The sequence below is a fragment of the Procambarus clarkii genome, chromosome 91, assembly GCF_040958095.1.
Source record: "Procambarus clarkii isolate CNS0578487 chromosome 91, FALCON_Pclarkii_2.0, whole genome shotgun sequence".
Lineage (NCBI taxonomy): Eukaryota > Metazoa > Arthropoda > Malacostraca > Decapoda > Cambaridae > Procambarus > Procambarus clarkii.
The window spans coordinates 12078677-12099340 of NC_091240.1; the positions used below are offsets into that span (position 1 = coordinate 12078677).

Genomic DNA, 20664 nt, shown 5'->3' on the forward strand with positions numbered 1-20664 from the left:
AACATAACACCGGCCCGAAGGGCGCACAATAATTACAACACATAACATAACAAACCACAGGTCCCATTCACACACCAAACACACAGCACACACACAGACTACTCAAAATGCTCATACTTATCCGGCCACTCCGCCGCTGGGAATCGAACACAATACGCCTCCCAAAGCAACATGACGTTATCTGGAACAGGTTTACTATTAACCGTACGAGGATCAGGCATCAACTCCGGCACACCCACAACAAAACACCGAGCCCGCGGAACCCAGATGGAAGAAGGGCTCCATGGAACAGGATGCACGCGGTCAACAATGTCAAACAGCAAAGGGTTCTTATCATCATATGCCACGCCGGAGGCCAAGACGAGAGGAAGGGAGGGGCTTCTTCCCACGGGGCCGGGCAATGGGCAGTGCACTGGGAGCCTCCTTGACTGCCTCCCAGGGCTCCGCGTCAACCACCGGACGTTTCACCTGCAGGGACCCCCCACGCCAGGCATCCTTCTTCAGCACCAGCACGAGGCCTCGGCCCGCACCAGCACCCTCACCACCCACGTCCGTAGGAGCGACCACCCCCCACTGCGGAAAACCTTCTGCAGAAGAAAAAACAGGAGGTAAATCATATGCACAAACATTGTCATCAGCAGGCACATGGACGTCAGCAACCACCATCGACGTAGCTCGCGAAGCACCCGGAACCACCACATCATCGCCCGAAGATCCACCGGCGTTGAAATCCTCCACATCAGCCCAAGCAGTAGAAGAACGCCGGGAATGCTTGGGCTCCGGCCGCACAAGAAGCCATAAGTCCGCCTCAGTCCGCGGACCCATAAGAAGTCTGGGTCCGCCTCAGAGCCAGAGGCGGACCCAGAACCACGGGCTTCACAAGCTGTGCGAACCGATGCCGTTGCAGAACTGCAGCAGCCTCAACCACAGGGGGGAACCAGGCCGCACTCATCAGGACGCTCTGCAGCCCCCCCAGCACCCAGCACAGCCGGGACACCTGGCGAGGGCCAGTCGCAGCAGCAGGAGACAAGGAAGATGAAAACGTCGACGACTCGCAGAGACCATCTGCATGGAAGACCCACGGGAGCAGCTGGGACAGCGACAGGAGCAGAAAGATCAGCCGACGGCACCGTAACACCCGGAGAAGGGGCCGCATCATCCGGAGGACCGCCGGGCGACGCAGGGGGAGCCGCAGCAGCCAACGGGACGCCCACATCCTCACCCACGGAATCCACCCCAACAGGGAGCGGCAGGAAATTCTCCTCCCGCAACAGGTTCACAGGAGCTACTGCAGCCCCAACAGGCCACACCGAAAGCATGTACGGGGTTGCTGGGCATAGAATACCCGGACGTAGTACCCCAGAAGCCGACTGAAGAAGGAATGCCAGACCTCAGGCGCATCCCAAGGGTACGAATGTTCGTACGCATACCCTTATACCTCCCCGAGGACAGCGTGTTCACCTGCACACTGATGACAGCGCCAAACTGCTGGAAGTAACGCTGGAGTAGGTCCTCGGGAAACTCCAAGGGCGCCCCATGCACACTCACGTATGTCAGGGCACCACTACGGTCTGTAATGGTCACAGAGCCGGCACCATCCGGCAGCGACAAGGAACACCCCTCGTAACGGCGGAGGAACTCACGGTACACCTCCTCCCCTACTAATTTGACAATAACCCGGTGAGCAGTTACCAGCTCAACTCCGTAGATGTCATCTACCGGGACACGGAGCATGTCACACATGACAAGCTCAACTACAGGATAACCAACACGGCCTGTAAACTCCAGGCCCACGGAGTTCACTCTCACAACAGGAGGAAGAAGGCCTCCCATCGCAAGCGTGCGACGTCAACACCAACCAAGTGGCAACTGCAGGGAGGGTGGGGACGCCCACACCTCCAGCCGCTCGGGGAACCACCAACAACTACTGGAGGGCTCAGACAACACGTCTATACCCCACCGCAGCTAGGGCGCAACTCAAAAGAACAAAAGTGGCTGGAATGGTGTTCACATCTGAATGAACACACCTCTCATGGAGAGATGTGGCAGCAAATCCACCGGCAAGTACGGGCCAAAGGAAATAAAACACCTAAAGCTCCACACGCCAAGGATCCTCAACAGGGAGCCGAAGTACTGGCAACCAGGTTTGCAGAAAGAGCAGCCAGCAATCGGCTTCCACCAGATGTATTAGCAGAAAGAAAGTCTCCCAATGAAAAAGACTGCCTATGATCCAACAATCTTAAGGCGCATAATAGAAAAGCAAATGTATAGCATTGCAGTAGCAGGAGCCACCCACATCTTCACAGATGGATCGGTTGACACAAAATATGAGAGTGCTGGCGCTGCTCTTTGCACGGCCAGCGTACAGGCATATTGGAGACTGGGAGGACTAGTATTATCAACCCAAACTGATCTGTTTGCCATACAACAGGCATTCGCATATGTGATTGCACAAAACACTCAAAATGCAATCATACACACACAGACTCAAAAACTGCACTTCAAATATTAGGACAAAAACAGTGGAAAGATGACGTGGAAATAATTACTACCATTTTGTATCTTGGAGCAGTAGCTAAAGGCAAAGGACTTAACATAACCCTAAACTGGATCCCATCCCATGTTGGAATCCCATTAAATGAGAAAGCCGATGAAATTTCTAAATTGGCAACTCGTCATCCAGTGATACATAAAACAATTCAGCCTAGCCTAGAGAACAGACTTACCTTGCACAGGATTACGGGCTCACCATAGCCCGTGCTACATGGATACTTCGTCCTGAGTAGCTAAATCTTTAACAACAACAACAACCTAGAGAACTAAGTTTCAGCCCCGCTCCTGTGCCAGGTAAGTCCATCACGGGCTCACCATAGCCCGTGCTACTTGGAACTTTTAGTTCCCAGTAGCTGAATCTTAAACAACAACAAACGTAGAGAACATAAAAAACATCACCAAAAAACTTTCACACCTCAACAAAGCCTACCTATACCAGAGAGCAGCTGAAGGTTTGCCCTCTGCAACATTTTTTTTTTTTTTTTTTTTTTTTTTTTACATGCAAGCATGCAAGTTTAAGACAATAAGTACAATAAAAAGAACAGAAGAAACAAAATAAGCAAAGTAAAAAACCACCGGCCAGAAGGACCGACAGCACAGTACAAAAAACCGCAAACTTCAACAGAACACAAGAGAAAATAGCGTAAACAGGCTAGCAATACACAAAACATAATAACACATAAAACAAAACAATCATCATAACACATAGGGAAAGCATAAGGATAACAAAAAAAAAATATATACAAGCCAAGAAACAGAAACACAAGCCACACATGGCACAACAACAACTTGTCACGGAGTCTCGCATGAGGCACAGTTTTACTGGCATTGATACTGGAGTGTGCGCGAAGAACTCATAGGATACAGTAAGGAATAAGACTGGGTGGATTGAAGCAGTTTGTAAGGAATAAGTAAATATAAATGCATATAATGTAGTGTACTGTAATGCACATGATAATTCATAAGGTACATAGGGTCTTATGGAACAATAAGGAAGTGGTGTCCTTTGAGACTCTTCTAACAGATCACTGCAGCAAGGTTAATAAAACTACAAGTTATTGATCAATTACAATATTGTATTTATCTAATTTATTGTATATCCAGCTACTAGGTAAACATACGGTACTGAGTTGTAACATTCATGAGAGACTGATCAAGAACTGGTTTGGCCAAGAAAACCAGTCAAATACTTATCCCTAAAAATAGCTTTGTGGGATGAAAGACCCCCTTTGCCTTCCCATGGCTGGAGGCCCATACCACTGGAATTCAGTTGCTTTCACCATCAACTACTTTTCGAATGTACACCTGGTACAAGTTAATGATAGAGCAAAATTTTCTATTGGTGGATAATACAGAATGTAATGTGACTAGAATAAGAGATAAGAAATAAATCAGTCAACCAGATTGTCTAAAATGGTATGAAGAGTAGACAGCTCACTTGACAGAGGAGACACTGCACTGTTTGGCAAGTGCCACACACGGACTCGGCCAAGTTGATCGCCCACTGCTAAAAGTTTCATGCTGTAGGTGGAAATGACATTAAAAATATTGTGTGCTTTGATATCCCAATTAGTAAAATTAATGATAGGAAAATATCACACAAAAAATATTATTTATTAATGAATGTTGAAGATGATAATGGGAGAATTGACAGGAGTACATTCCATTTTCTTTATTTATTATTAGTATAATGGAAGGAAAGCATGGAACAATATCTGAATAAGGAAATGAGGGTGATGGATTTGAGGGTCAGAAAAATTTAAAGATTGAAATGTTTGTGTGGTAACAGAGCCTTCTGGAAGGGAAGGGAACTATCAAGGGGAAAGTGCCAAGCCACTACGACTATATAGCACTTGGAAGGGGTCAGGGTAAGGATTTGGGATGGGACGGGGGAAAGGAATGGTGCCCAACCACTTGGACAGTTGGAGATTGAACGCCGACCTGCATGACGCAAAATCATCACTCTACTGTCCAGGCCAAGTGGTTGGGTAGAGCCTTCTGGAGAAACTTGCGTTGTGGACAACCCGTAATGAGAACTTCCCTGGAGGAGTAAAGCATTAGGGCTATAGACAGCAACAGTGTGGTCACTGAGTATGAAGTAAACAGCAACCCAATCAAGGCAGTGGGATTAGATATCATCATGAATACTTAAAAAAAATAAAGTCTGATAAAATGCTATGCAATCCTCTAAGGAATATGATACATCACAGAGGCTCCCAGACATTTGATAGCAAATGTGGCAATGAACTACAAACCAGTATTTCTGACACACAGGAAATAATCACAGAAAAGATTTACCTGAATTTTACCAGAGGAGTCAAAATCTATCTAGTGGCCATGACTGGGACAGGAAGCCAGCAGCTTGTCAGAAGTCCCCCGCCCCCAACATTTTTCCTAGATTGCGGAACATCAGGAGAAGCAAGAAGGAAATAAACTCGGTTATCTATCATGTATACCAGGTGCTGTCTATCCACCATGAGAAACAAAATACCAAGAATGGAACAAACAAATAAGGTCTCACGATGCTTGGTTCTTGGACCCCTATTGTTCCAGATCTATGTGAATGATCTATATGAGGAAGTAGTCTCCTACAGAATACATGTCACTGTTCGTGGATAACAAAACTGCTGAGAATACTGAGGTTTGAACGTTATTACCAGAAAAGCTAAAGCTGCACAACTAGGTAGGTAAGGGTTTACTAGATTTCAATTCCAGTTAATGCAAAATAAAATACAGTACTATAATACCATTGGAGAGAAAAAAAAAAGAGAGACCAGAAACACAATACTGTATAATGTAAGAGACACACAGATAGAAGAATTAGAGGAGAAGGACTTTTAGCTCACATCAGGTCTAATGCTGTAAGTAAACAAATATATAAAATGTTGCCAGCATTGTTGTGATTAGAGATGATTTTGAAATCCTTTTCAAATCAGCTGCAACATTATTTAATTTGTTTTGGCATTATTGATTCAATAGCTTTCAAACATCATTAAAAATACCATACTCACTTTCTTTTGTTGAATTGCAGAGCAGTTACTGAAGAAGGTTTCTCAGCAGCTGGTAAAATCAGGAAAGGCTGACAGTTCTTTAGACCAAAGTCATAGAGAGCAACTTCACCAGTGATGTGCCCCACAGCCACCACTAGAGGACGAGAAAGTGACCACTGGACACACCCTATGCCTTCTTCAGCATGTATTATACTTACTGGCTTGTTAGGCTGAAATAATATAAAGTATCATTTATAGAAAAACTGATGATATAATTAAATACAAGACGAGTTTCTCCAACCCTGCTGCTCTTAAATGAAAAAGTTTAAGGCCAGCAGGGGATGGTTTGAGCAATTTAGAAAAAGAAGTGGCATTCATAGTGTTGTGAGGCATGGGGAGGGTGCCAGCGCAGACAAAGAAGTGGCTGAAAGATTTGTTGGTAAATTTAAAGATTTTGCAGATAGTGAGGGATACCCACAATAACAAGTGTTTAATTGTGGCGAGATAGGGCTATTCTGGAAAAAATTGCCGAAGAGGCCATACATTATCCAGGAGGAGATGTCATTGCCCGGACACAAGCCTATGATAGGATTGTTGATAGGTTAACTCTTGTGTTGTGTGGTAACGCAAGTGGCGATAAAGAAACTTTATGGCTGGGCACTTTTCCCGAGATGTGTCGAAGTGACTGATGTCACAAACCTCACCTTTCAAAGAGTTCTGGAAAAAACATTTTAACATTTTTAGTGCTTTAAAAGTCATAGACAAAGCCTGGCAAGAAGTGACTAAGAACCATGATCTCTGGCTGGAGAAAATTGTGGCCTGAATGTGTTTCAGAACGAAACTTTGAGTTTGAGCCTGAACCTGCAGTGCCTCCTATTGTGGTAATTGTTACTCTGGGCTGGAAATTGGTTTGGAGTTGGATGGTGCTGATGTGGAGGAGTTGGTGGAGAAATACAGTTAAGAACTGACCACTGAAGAACTCCTAGCCCTTCTCAAGGAGCAGCTGAGGAAATTTCTTCAGGGGAGGAGGAGGAGGAGGAGGCAGAACAGAATGTCCCTTGATCATTAATTAAGAAAATGTGTGCAGCATGTGAAAAACTGCAAAGTTTGCTGGAAACAACTTACCCAAATCAAGTTTCAGTAGGCCGTTGCCTTAACCTTTTTAATGACACTGTGATGCCTCACAACTGACAAGTGTTAAGACGTAGGGAAAAACAAGTCTCTATGGAAAGGTCTTAGTGAGACAAACAAGCAGTGAACCACAACCAGGTCCTAGTGGTATGTCTGCAAAACATAGGAGAAAGAGTACCCCAGAAAAGCCATTACTGCCTGATGTTATAATGGAAGGGGACTCCCCTTCCAAACACTAACACCTCTCTTCTTCCCCACCTCCTCACCATCTTCCGTATGCCAACAAGAGTCCTCATTAAAGGCAAGATATACTTGTACATACTGTAGTATAAAATGTTAGTGGTAGTATGTATAAAATGTATTTTTAAGTAAATATTTTTAGGTGTGGAACGGATTAATTCAATTTACATTATTTCTTGTGGCAAAATTCATCTCGGTTTACAAATTTTCGGTTACAAACCGTCTCTGGGACTGGATTAAATTTGTAAACAAAGGTACTGTACCACTGTATTAACAATGAATGTGCAAAATGCTGAAGGGGTACAATTACCTGAAGAAGTGTGAAAAGTCGTATTTGATTATCCGAGGCAGCTGAAAGGATGGCATTACGGTGATGAGGTGAAAACTGAGCAGTAATCACCCGTCCTGAGTGAGGAGCAAGGGTGGAAGAAACACATTTCATTAATCCAACACCAGAAAATTCCACTCCAGTTGGAACCTGCAACAATGAAACACACGATACAATTATTTTGTTTATATAAAATACAGTACAAAGAAAATATGATGCACAAATAACTATATTATTCTATCCAATGCTATACTGTATTAAGTTAAATTAACCTCACACCTAGCTCATTTCATAATTTGTAGTTCCTATTTAACGATTAAACACTGCAAAGAAATAATTAAGACAATAAAAATATACAATATCTGTAAAACAGATTCTGCACTTAATAATATAATGGTTAATGAATACTCTACAGTACTTACATCCCGAATAAATAAGCTCTGGGTTACAGCATATGCAAATAAATGTAAGATCCACTGCATCCAGATGGCACAATCAGTCAGGATGACATAATACACCGGCATTATTACTACAGAAAAAATTAATCCAATGCAAAATGATCAACAATTGTTCACTTGAAAGCCTTCATGATTTTTCTTTAACATCCATGGTGACCGCAAATTACTAGTTGGCCTGCTTAGTTATCACCTGTTACCATGCAACAGTATTCCACTCACTTGCCGTCCCCAACACCAAACACCTCCTGATGCAAAGAACCAGCGTTGAATGTAATGAAACACCATTTTCTGGGCGAGTCCCGAAGGCTCCCGGAGCTTTCCCAGGCTGATATGCTAATGTCAGACTTTGGCATCAGTCATGTGTATGGAGTTCTTAGGCCTACCGGGGACCATGGCCAGAACCAGGCCCCCTCAGAGAGGCAAGGGGAGCAATGGCCTATAGAAACCCCCATGTAGTTGGAGGCATTCTATGTCTGCCATCGACCGGAACAGGCACCCAGAAAGGTAAGCACCTCAAAACAAACCCCTATTCTGGTGAAAATTGCTACCAAAAGCCGAACAAGTGGATAGAACTCCCCAACAGAAAACAAGCAAACTAGTGTGACATCACACATTGCCGTGCCGCTGTCTGCCAGCTCAACCCTTCCCGGGAGGGGGAAGGGGAGCCCCAGACCCTTCACGCCGGCTACCCACACCTCAGTTTTGAGGCTGGATGTCAAAAACACGAAAAAAACACTGACCGAAGGGGGGGAGGGATGCCGGGGAGCCTCCGGGACTCACCCAGAAAATGGCGTTTTCATTACATTCAACGCTGATTTTCTGGGGGGAGCCCCATCGGCTCCCTGGAGCAAACTTCCCACACACGGAAAAAGAGGGACTTACCCGGGAGGCGGTCGTCGCTCACTGCTCAACTCGAAGTCAAGACAACTGGCTGCAACCGCCGACCCAAAGCAACACAGGCCCGACGAGGCCCAGGGACATTCACGAGGTAACAAGCAGCCAGGACCCTGTTCGACCGCCAAAAACCCCGCGCTCGAATATCAGACCAAGACATATTCCCAAAGACAGCAGCAAGAGCCACGAAACTTACGAACGTCATGGGCACGGGGATAGACCACAGGCTGGCTGGATTTGATAGCCCTGCGGACGACCTGGGAGACCCGAACCCGCAAACAGGGAAGAAGAGAAACCGGATCCACAAAAAGTTGCAAAAGCAACTGAGGAGCACAATTACCAGTTCTTTGACATGTTATGCAAACTACTCAACATACTTCTGTCACGGAATGAACAGAGTAACTAAATAATAATAAAACAATGAACATTATTAATAACCTCGGAAGAAGTTGAGCAAAGAAACAAGCCACCTCCTTCAGCTCCCAAGATAAATAGCATGGAATCTTCAGAATTAAATGAAGCTGCAGTAATCCCAACTCCACTTGAGCCATCCATCTGTGTTCTGATTCCTCTAGGAGCATCTTGACCTTGAAGCATAAACCTGCAACAGTAATTGAAGAGAATCGTATATCAGTACCATATACTCGGCTATATATGAATGCTGAAATAATACTCTAGTACGTCCTTTCCTATATGTTATACAAGTATTTTGACAAGAGAATGACTGAAAACTTACCCAGATTTAAGAGGTAGCTGCTGCTTTGTGAGGTTTAGTTCCCACACAAGGACAAAGCCGCTGCTTGTTGTAGCTATAATAGTGCTGTGCATTCTAGACACTGTAGCCTCCCTAGCAATATTATCTACCCAAGAGAGTGCGGTCACACTGCCACCTCCACACTCCCCTGCTACTAGAGGGGTCACCTCCTCGGTGCGCGACAGGTCATACACCAAAATCTCTCCTGTAATGAAATATACAGTATTGAAAAATCTTCAATTATTTAATGTACAGTAATTGCACATTTTCTTGTGAAAAAAAAAATATGTATTGATGAAATTAAAATACAATGAATTCGTAATGGTTCTATGTGAAATAGCTGGATATCTGGAATTTCTTTGCAAAAGCTCAGATGAGATATTGTTACAGTGTTGATGAGAACTTATAAATATACTTCCAGGGTTTCCTTGCCCATCAGACACACACCAGATATATCAGCTATTATATAAGATGTTTCAATAGATATTTAATTATAAAACTAACACTTTCCCCCTTGATCAAATTAAAGTGGATGTTCTTTTATATCTATTATTGTTAAGAACAATTTGGTAAATAAGTTGTAGAAAGGGTTTAATATTTTATACATTAAAATATAATTGTTCTCTTTAATAAATCTTCATACTAATTAGTATTTACATGAGCTTTCAATAAAGTAGCATGTTAGTACTGGGCTAATGATAATAAATACAACAAATGGAAGCTAATTCACCAGATAAGGTATAACCAAAATGCCCGAAATGCTTTGCGTAATAGTGGCTTTAGGCATTGTATGTACTAGCTCTATCTATAAGTCCACCAATCTTTGTAAAAATTTCTTGGATGTATGTACCTTACCTAAATAAACATTTATTTATTTATTATTTATTTATTTATTAACTAACATTTTGAATTAATCATAAAATATTATGAAGGGGGGGGGGGGGGGGTCCCACAGAAATGATATAACACAAATTACCTGTAGAGTTTATCAAAAATTGGTTGGCACAACAAAATATCAAGCTATTTTGAAAGTGGTCTTTGGCAGTATTGCGTTCGACAGCATGTGCATCTCAAGTGCTCTACTTAATTTACATATTTGTCTGCTCAGTAATATTCAATATGCTTTATAATGTAATATTGAAGTTAAGCACACCTACCATTGAATGTTCCTGCAGCAAAGAGAGCTGGATTGGTTGGATGGAAAGCCAATGATAAGATGCAAGATGAAGCTTCAATGACTCTCTCTGGTTGGTTTGCATCAAAGTCACTCCTATTAGAAGTGAATATTAATTGATCAAAGTGAAGTACACAGAAGTGCAAGGTTCAGTATTAATAGCATCATCATTTAGAAAATGATTAATGTACTAACCTTGAAGGCACTTTAGAGTTGTTTCTGTACAGAAGTTGTTAAAATATTGAATCAGTTCATTTAAGTATTTATTCCCCACTTCCTAACCTTTTTATACCTAGCAAGTTGGTTTCATCTCTCTGTCTTAATGTTCAAGTTGTGTGTTATACTTTTTCTTCAAGTTGTAGAAGAAAGTGCTTTCAATAAGCAATTCTTTCAATGCAGTTCACTTAATTAATCACACATACAAAGTACAGTATGAACATTGTCTTCTTGAGGTTATCTTGAGATGATTTCGGGGCTTTTTAGTGTCCCATTGCCCATTGTTTCTCGCCGGCGCCTGGGATTGAACCCAGGCCCACAGGATCACAAGTCCAGCGTGCTGTCCGCTCGGCCGACCAGCTCCCTTGTCAACCATACATACAAAATACAGTATTAACATTTCTTATCCAGCTTCTGTCAAGATTTTGTACACACAGTACAATACTTGTGAAATATTAGCTACACGGCATTTAATTGTTATATAATATGTATGCCTGTATGGTATGCAGACATCTTGAAGTTATTTGGAAATGATTTCAGGGCTTAGCGTCCCCGCGGCCCAGTCCTCGACCAGGCCTCCTTTTTTGTTACACATCCCCAGGAAGCACCCCATTGCAGCTATCTAACTACCAGATACCTATTTACTGCTAGGTAAACAGGAGCATCAGGGTGAAAGAAACTCTGCCCATTTGTTTCCGCCTCTGCCGGGAATCGATCCCGGAACCTTAGGACTACGAATCCCAAGTGCTGTCCACTCAGCCATCAGGCCCCTAGCATGTTAGAGGCATGTGCAAAGTACACAATTTAATTTTCAATGGAATAATACTCGAGTGCATAACTCGCACAAAATTAGAAGAAAGCAGTTTTGTGATTATCTTGACCCATCAGGTTAAATTACTGTACTATTGACTTAGTTCACCCCACCTATGTGGTTATCTTGAGATGATTTCGGGGCTTTTTAGTGTCCCCGCGGCCCGGTCCTCGACCAGGCCTCCACCCCCAGGAAGCAGCCTGTGACAGCTGACTAACTCCCAGGTACCTATTTTACTGCTAGGTAACAGGGGCATAGAGTGAAAGAAACTCTGCCCATTGTTTCTCGCCGGCGCCTGGGATCGAACCCAGGACCACTGGATCACAATTCCAGCGTGCTGTCCGCTCGGCCGACCGGCTCCCAGGAGGCTATATTTAGAATACAAGTGTGTATTCCCCCCAGTTCATGTGACAGGCCACCCAATTAAGGTGGCCTGTCAATCCCAATCTGCCTGAAACACTATGCATGTTAGTGGCTTTGCAAGAATGTAAAAATACCAGTCTTAAGTAACCTCACAAACCCTTTGTCCCTTCTTGTAAATAAAATTAGTAAATTATTATTATTATTATTATTACTATTATTAAGACAATGGAACAACTATAGACACCCCTATGGTCCATTTTTTTTTGTGGAGGGTGTGGTGAAGGTAGTTAGTGGAGATCAATGGCTAATTGTCACCATTTCCTCATGGTTAGGTACTCACAAACTGCTGAAAAAATAATGAGAATCACTCAAACACCCCAACAATTAAAACCTATGATCAATCAAATTTATCTATGAACTAAGATTTCTCCTTCTGATGTTTCATACTTCCTAGACAAACTGGAGATACTGTAAATCACTCCTCCAGCATTGTACAAACAGGACTGGGTTCTGAAGCTCAATAGGATCACAGTATGCCCTTTGAGTCCTCGTACAAATATATTATATATGAGATTAGTTGACTGATGCAAGTACAGTACTCAAAAAAATTAGGTTCTATATTACCTGTTTATGTTCCAGACAGCAACAGCACCCTTGTGATCACACCAGTCATCATGATCCTTAGACCCATAAGACACTCCAATAACCGATCCAGTACAACTCCAACTAATGGATGTCACAACTCCCTGCAACAATAGAAAAATAGTATATATTCAATAGTATTAGTATATTTTGGTAGCAGTCTTTCCTGTAGACATATATTATTAAATATGACCAAAAAAGTAAGATTAATAATTCTAACACGAATTTTCTCGATCTTTCTTATGTTACTTTTCACTGTTGCTGGTAACTGAAAAATCAATTCTCCAAAATTCCTTTTTATTTCTAGTCTGACTGATGCCAAAGTCTGACATTAGCATATCAGCCTGGTAAAGTTCCGGGGAGCCGACGGGGCTCCCCCCAGAAAAAGTCCACTTATGGATGTCAACTAACATACTAACACTAAACATAGAAAAGACCTACTACATCTTATTTGGAAGCAAATCATCGAATGCAATTCAGCTACAGATAGACAACATTAACATCAGTAATAAAAATGATGGCAAGTTTCTTGGCTATTCCTAGACAAGAGACTCATCTTCAGCACCCACATTCAACACATAACTAAGAAAGTCTCTAAAACAGTTGGAATACTCTCCAAAATAAGATATTATGTTCCTAACTCTGCTCTCCTCTCACTATATTATGCACTAATCTATCCCTATTTTAATTATGGTATTTGTGCATGGGGGTCTACCACTGCAAACCACCTTAAGCCCATCATCACCCTGCAAAAATCTGCTATCAGAATAATAACAAACTCTGCTTTCAGACAACACTCAGCTCCCTTGTTTAAATCCCTTAACTTACTAAAAATTAACTCCCTCCACACATTCTCTTGTGTCAACTACATTTACAAAACCCTGTTATTAAATGCAAACCATGCTCTGAAACTCTCCCTGGACAGATGTAATAGGACCCATTATCACCACACCAGAAATAAATATCTCTTTGATATCCCCAGGGGTCAAACTTAATCTGTGTAAACACTCTATGCAAATTAAGGGACCTAATCTATGGAACTCACTCCCTAGTGAATTGAAAAGCTATCAAACTTTTGCCTCATTTAAAAACAAAACCAAACAGTACCTAATTTCATCTTCGTAGTTTCCTACACTGAGCTTTAAATTTGCTCTGTATCTAGTGTTACCCAATCTCCCAATCTTTATGTACTTAATCCAAACAACTTTATCATTGTGTTCATTGTTGTCTTCTTTTATGTGCTAGCCATATGCTGTATTGTGCCTGCTAAGTTTTGTTAAACTACCATTCAAGCTGTCACTGCAATCATTCTGAGCTACCTATGTGCTTTTATATACCTACAATTTTTCTCTCATCTTTTATTTTTTTCATGCTATGCAACTGTTATTTTTATAAATTTTGCAAGTATTTACCTACTTATAAGTTTCTTAGATTATGGACCTGCCCGAAACACTGCGCGTACTAGTGGCTTTACAAGAATGTAATTACTATGCTATGTATCCTCACAATCCCAATGAACCTTCTTGTATATATATAAATAAATAAATAAATAAATAAACAGACAAAGTCTCAGCAATCAGACAACCACATCCGACACTTGAATATGAAGATTTATCACAGTGACCATTGTCCATAACCTGTCCTACATTTCATTAGTTTAACCTTGCCTCTGGATGTAACTGGCTCCAGCGTAGGGTATGCAATCGCTTCACTCCTAAAGACTCTTCTTCCTTCGCTGCTGAGTAACCATGGAAGGCTTGACTTCTGTTTTGCCTTTCTAGTTCTCGAATTACTGAAAATAAATTTGAATAAAGTTTTTTGGGGCATTAAATTTATTAATACTGTATACAATGGGGCCTCGACTTACGATGCTAATCCGTTCCCAGAGACGGATCGTTAGTCGAAATATCGTAAGTCGAAGCGATTTTTCCCATAAGAAATAAAAGGATTTGAATTAATCCGTTCCCCACCCTCCAAAATATTAACATACAAATACATTTTATACTGAATACAATGTTTTTACTAACTACAATACAGTACCTAAGTTTATCTTACCTTTATGGAGGGCTCTTGATGGCATGTGGAAGATGGTGATGAGGAGAGTTGTTACTGTTTGGAAGGGGAGTCCCCTTCCATTATCACATCAGGCAGTGATGTTTTCTCTGGGGTACTCTCTCTCTCTCCTACGTTTTGCCTGAATACCATTAGGACCTGGTTGTGGTTCAGTGCTTGTTTGTCTCACGACAAATTTGTCAAGAGACAAATCCCTTTTTCCCTTCGCTTTAACATTTGTCTGTAATGATGCATCACTTTAGCACCCATAATGTCCTTTTCCTTAGCCAGTATGGTGGATATCGTTGACTGAGATTTGTTGTACTGCCTTGCCAGTTCAACAACCCGCACACCATCTCGTTTCTGATTTCATGATCTCGTTTCTGCTCTATGGTCATTCTTACATGGGATCTCATATGTTGAGCTTTACCACTGAATTTCCTGGGACTCATGGTGTGATATATAATAATTACTTTAATGTTCAAAATGCAAAAAATCACCACAAACGCGGAAATTCTTATAGGCGCGATCGTCACTAACCTGGTAGCTGTAGTAAACTGAGGCAGGTCGGACAGCGTGACCGGGAACCACGCACTCGGTCGACCTGAACGTGTACCAACAAATATTGGAAGTTGACGACACCATCGGATGTCGAGTCGCATTTTTCGATGAAATTTACATCGTAACTCGAAATTATCATAAGTAGGGGCAATCGTAAGTCGAGGTGCCACTGTATATATTTATTAATACTATATATATATATATATATATATATATATATATATATATATATATTTATTAATAGTTAAAGTACTGTACTCACCTAATTGACAGATGGTTATCACTAAATGCTTATTTACCTACCTGGCTACCATGCCAACCTTCACTAAATGGTAGCACCTTAAGTATCTCAGGGTTTCAAGAGCCAAAATGCCTCACAAGATCAAAAATCTAAGCTTTACAAGGGAGGGACACAGGACAGAAACATAGGAAATAGTGGCAACTATGATTCTGCTCAGAAAGGCACTTTTCATCGTTAATTAAAGCACAATTTGAGTTACCACATTCAGTGGCAACCTAACAAAAATACTGAACAGTAAAACAGTATGGGGTAAACTAACCTGTCGTACAAAGTGGTACCATAGGAAGCTGAAAGATGCAGAGAATGCCACTTACAGACACAGACTAAGAGTGAAAGTGTCTGCACTGCAACTATCATCCAAAGGCTCAGTGTGATGGACTACTCAACACCATACAAAAGTATCATAGGTGGGGAATCTTAAGCAGCAGATGTTTAGACAATAGTACTGTACGTTTAGAGGCCTCGTAGCCTGGTGGATAGCGAGCAGGACTCGTAATTCTGTGGTGCGGGTTCGATTCCCGCACGAGGCAGAAACAAATGGGCAAAGTTTCTTTCACCCTGAATGCCCCCATTACTTAGCAGTAAATAGGTACCTGTGAGTTAGTCAGCTGTCACGGGCTGCTTCCTGGGGGTGGAGGCCTGGTCGAGGACCGGGCCGCGGGGACACTAAAAAAGCCCCGAAATCATCTCAAGATAACCTCAAGATAACAATGTGCAGTTTGTCTGCCAGAAACCTCTTGTTCTGATCCCCCATGCATGACATGGCCAAGACGAATGCCGTATAAGTAGCATATGATTGTAAATCATGCAAGTAAGGGTATAGAGTAAGAAGACTAAGTTTAAATGATGCGTTGACCAGATGAGAACAGCTGGTCAACCTTTGAACATGGTAGCATGGATCTAGAGTTTCTGGTGGAGAGGTTCACTACATGTGACATAAAGCAGACGTGTTGAAGAAATGCCACAGAACAGAGGGAGAGAGATACTATGCTACATCTTGAAGAATTGAAGCATAGAGTTGCATTAAGAAAGGTCAATTGATTCCCGATACTGTACTACAATATTAAAGAGAATACATCATTTTCCACTAAGGTCTGAGCATAGCAGAACTGCTGACATTTTCCCATGGACAATGACTCATTGTTTGCTGGACAGCCAGAAGCAGATCAACTATCCCCAAACTAAGTGACTATGGCAAACCGAAAGATTATCCTAAGACAGAAACAAAATGCACAAAAACAAATAAAGCTACTAAAAATTCATCCAAGGCAATACCTTTGGAATAAACAAACAGCTTGTCAGTACTATACATGGAACCAAGTTCATTCAAATTAAAGTGCTTGCACAAATAGGTATTAATAGATCCTCAAGAGGATCCCATTGCTAAAGTACAAACTGACTCAAACAGAAAAGACTGGGTCAGTTTCTGATTAAAATGAGTTTGGGTGGATATGAATAGGAGCTGCCTTGTAGGGCCAATAGGCCTTCTGCAGTCTCCTCAATTCTTATGCTCTTTTGTACAATATTGTATATAAAATACTGTAGAGCAATACAAATACAGAACAAAATTCACACATACACATGTATATACTGTAGAACATAACATTTTAATTTCCCAAAACCTTACCTTTTGGGGCTACACTCTTCAAGAAGGCTGCTAAGGATGCTTCATCATAGCCCTGGTTTTCAAAATGCTTGGCATCTTCCTCCTCCGTCTGGACCCCAACCTATCAGATAGCAAATTCATCAAAATATCCCAATAAAGAACATCCATTCATACTTATTGTATGTTAAATTCCATTTAAAGGTAAACAAGAGAGAAGGACAAGAAAATGGGAGCACGATGAGAATAAAATATGTGAAAAGATTAGTTACAACAGAAATAACTGAACGAGGAGATAAGATAAAAAAAGATAATAATACTGTAATAATGTTAATAATAATAATACTGTAATAATAATAATAATAATAATAATAATAATATTTTATTTCTAAGATACACAAAGCCCCGGTGGTCACTTGGAAAAAGGAAACTGTTTTGGAGAACAGTGTAGCAGGAAGACTAATTGTGAGGGAAATGGGAACGTTACAAGGGAGAATGTAAATGGTGAAGAGCAGATCAGAATACTGTACTTAAAAAGTCTAATGGGAGCAAGTGATGAAAGAGGTGATAATGTGGACATGATTGAATTTGATGTACTGAGAACACTACGAGATCATATGACAGCTACTAAATCTTTGGAAAAGGCAAGTACATCTGTAAAGCTGATATGTGGGAAAGATGCAGGCTTTTCCCACATATAAGTGAGCATGCAGAATTTGCCAGAGTGAATGGGATAATGGTAATGTGCCTGGGGGATTGGAAAAAACAGTGATTATAAGACTGCAAAAATAAAGGAAACATGGCAAGTATAATGAATCATTAACAATATAGCAATTCTAGGTACCTCAGCTTGCTCCACAACCTGGCAGTCCCCATCTTTCTGAACAATGTCATCTGTTTGTGTGCTGCCTGCTTCCAACAACCTAAAAAGATGAATTTTAAAGAAATACAGTAACCTTAAATAAAGTCATTCAGTTACTGAATGTGTCCAGTAGTGATACAGTATGTACAGTACGGTATTCAAATGCTTATGTGCATGTTTATGTCTGACGTGCTTGCCAATGTAAATACTGTACAGTACGTACTGTACCCCTCACAGTGTTCAAGAGAGAACTCGATAAACACCTCCAAAGGATACCTGATCAACCAGGCTGTGATTCATACATCAGGCTGCAAGCAACCATGTCCAACAGACTGGTTGACCAGTTCAGCAACCAGAAAGCCTGATCGGTGACCGAGCCGCGGGGATGTTGAGACCCGAAATCGTCGCAAGGTAAGGTACATGTGTTTTATTTATATTGTGTGCAAAAGTAAATCAGCAAACTACTGCATCCCAAAGTACAATAAATCATTTATGTGGATAATGAGAAATAAAGGTCCTGAGATTGATTCCTGTGGTACCCACTCCCAACACTTTCATACCCAGACTTTACTCTGTTTATGTTGAATTTTTGCTACCTGTGATAGTCATGCCCTAGTCTAGTTTACCTGAATTTACCTGAGGGCCACCATCTAACTAGTGGCCTAAAGACTTTAATCCTTCTTTTCCTATTCCATGTGCTCTTACTATCCCAAGCTTATGAACTTGGATAAGTTTAGATTCAGAAAAGACTTGGGGTAAATATTAGTTTGGGAATAGGGTTGTTGATTTATGGCACAAACTATTGGGTAACAAAATACATGTGGAATCCCTGGATTTCTTCAAGTGAGTGTTAGACATATTATATGAATGAGTTTGGATGGTATAAATATAACCTGTCTTGCATGGACTAATAGCAGGCCTCCTGCAGTTTCCTTTATTATGTTCTCATGTATTAAATCTTAACAAATTTTTTATCAGTCATCCTCTATATTTTATGTGGTTTGTTTTAAGATCATGTTCTCTCACAGTCTGTCCTTAATAAGAAGGCTATGCAAAATCATACCAATGAAGCCCTTAAAACTATTAACAAGGAAACAACATTAGCAAGTTACCATTAATTCAGAATAAATCCTGATAAAACAAATAATGGCTGTCTCAAGAGGCATCAAACTAGAGTTAACTCAAGTGCAAATTAATAAAGCAGAGTGCTGGGAATAAGGCCAGACACAAGATACCATATAGGATGGGAAACCACCTTAGAAAAAAACCAGTACACAGAAAAAGACTAGGGAGTTGACATTAATTTATTGAATTCATTACATTGAGTTCATAATACACTGACCCTATCACCCTAAGCTCTCATCTAATAGCATCAGCTACATATGCAGGATTGGCAAACAGACAAACACCCCTTAGGAATGTAAACATGTATCAGACTCAGGAATGTGAACAGGGCTCTACATGTATCAAACCAATTTTGGAATATGCAGTCCAGTGTAGAATCTGTATTTTGTTGTAACATAAAATGAAACTGGAGAAGGTGCACGGGATGCCACCAGACCTAAACAATTACCAGAGCCAAATGGTATGAAATACAAGACTAGTGGATTCAAACCTTACTTCACTGGAAGAAAGAAAATCAGTGGATACTAAGGTTAATAAGACAGGCTAGACTATATGGCATCGATTGTGCCCAAATACAGGAACCGAGGTGGAAACTATCAAATAAGCCATAGAAACATTATAAATATTTGTGTTTGACGTGAAAGAAATTAATGCACTCAGAGGCAGACATGAAGACTGCCTCTGTACACAGCTTTAAATATAGAGATGATAAAGCCCAAAGGTTTGTGAACTTGTTTAGTGAAGGTCAAGAGGGGGGGCCCCAAGAGTTAAATGTGGACCCCCACAACCACACCTATCTGAAAAACACTATGTAAATGTTTATTGTAAGCATACTTACTGTTCAGTTTTCCAAGTAGACTGGAAACTAACAGGGTATTCATTATGTTTGGAAAACATATTTACATATTCTTCCTGCAATGTAGACCAACTGCAGGTTTTCCCTGCTGCTTCACATTATGTACTGAAGAGTTGTTTAAGGTCTAGTTCCGCCACCTACTAGTGCCCGTGGACAGTCACCGCCCCCTACAGTAGCTTGCTAGACAGTCACCGCCTCCTACAGTAGCTTGCTGGGCCGTCACAGCCTCCTACAGTAGCTTGCTGGGCCGTCACAGCCTCCTACAGTAGCTTGCTGGGCCGTCACAGCCTCCTACAGTAGCTTGCTGGGCCGTCACAGCCTCCTACAGTAGCTTGCTGGGCTGTCACACCCTCGTACAGTTGTCGCAGACCCTGTTGGAATATAACCAGTCTGTCAATCGGGTCAACCCAAGTGTTGCGTTTCCATGCGTTTCCAAAAGGGTCGCCCATGTTGAAATCGGTGAACGCCCTAGTAATATTGTTGAAAACATGTAAATAACTTATTAAACCAAAGGTCTTTTTATGCCAGAAGAACGGCAGAAACTAGATTTATATATGAAAACTCTTTCAGGACAAAATTTAAAGTAAAACTAGATTATGTAAAACTAGATTAAAGTAAGATTATGTTTCTATCTTTCTTGAGACGTATAAAAATCTTACGTTTATTAACGATTCTGCGTGAAATAAGCATTGTTCTGAGATGAATATTGCGGATTTCCGGCTCTACGACCGATGAAAAATGCAACTTTTA

The 20664-nt window shown here is 41.4% G+C and overlaps 1 protein-coding gene across 1 annotated transcript; it reads right to left on the minus strand.

Moving 5' to 3' along the window:
- Positions 1-3608: 3608 nt before the first annotated feature.
- On the minus strand, positions 3609-20577 carry LOC123774053 (cytoplasmic dynein 2 intermediate chain 2). Its single transcript, XM_045768174.2, has 11 exons — positions 19897-20577; positions 17916-17994; positions 17096-17195; positions 14222-14346; positions 12537-12658; positions 10506-10618; positions 9331-9553; positions 9033-9195; positions 7225-7392; positions 5565-5773; positions 3609-4074 (listed from the first exon to the last, which is right to left on the minus strand). Exons 1-11 carry the CDS (start codon positions 19953-19955, stop codon positions 3945-3947), a joined length of 1491 nt encoding a protein of 496 aa, XP_045624130.2. The 5' UTR covers positions 19956-20577; the 3' UTR covers positions 3609-3944.
- Positions 20578-20664: the final 87 nt, after the last annotated feature.

Bases quoted from the DNA above. Each gene is read 5' to 3' on its own strand.
- LOC123774053 (XM_045768174.2), bottom strand. From the start codon at position 19,955: ATGTTTTCCAAACATAATGAATACCCTGTTAGTTTCCAGTCTACTTGG. The intron at 14,347-17,095 runs GTAAGGTTTTGG...ATTTATTTTCAG, and splicing joins GAAGAGTGTAGCCCCAAAAG to TAATTCGAGAACTAGAAAGG. The intron at 4,075-5,564 runs GTGAGTATGGTA...TTCCACCTACAG, and splicing joins CTGCAATTCAACAAAAGAAA to CATGAAACTTTTAGCAGTGG.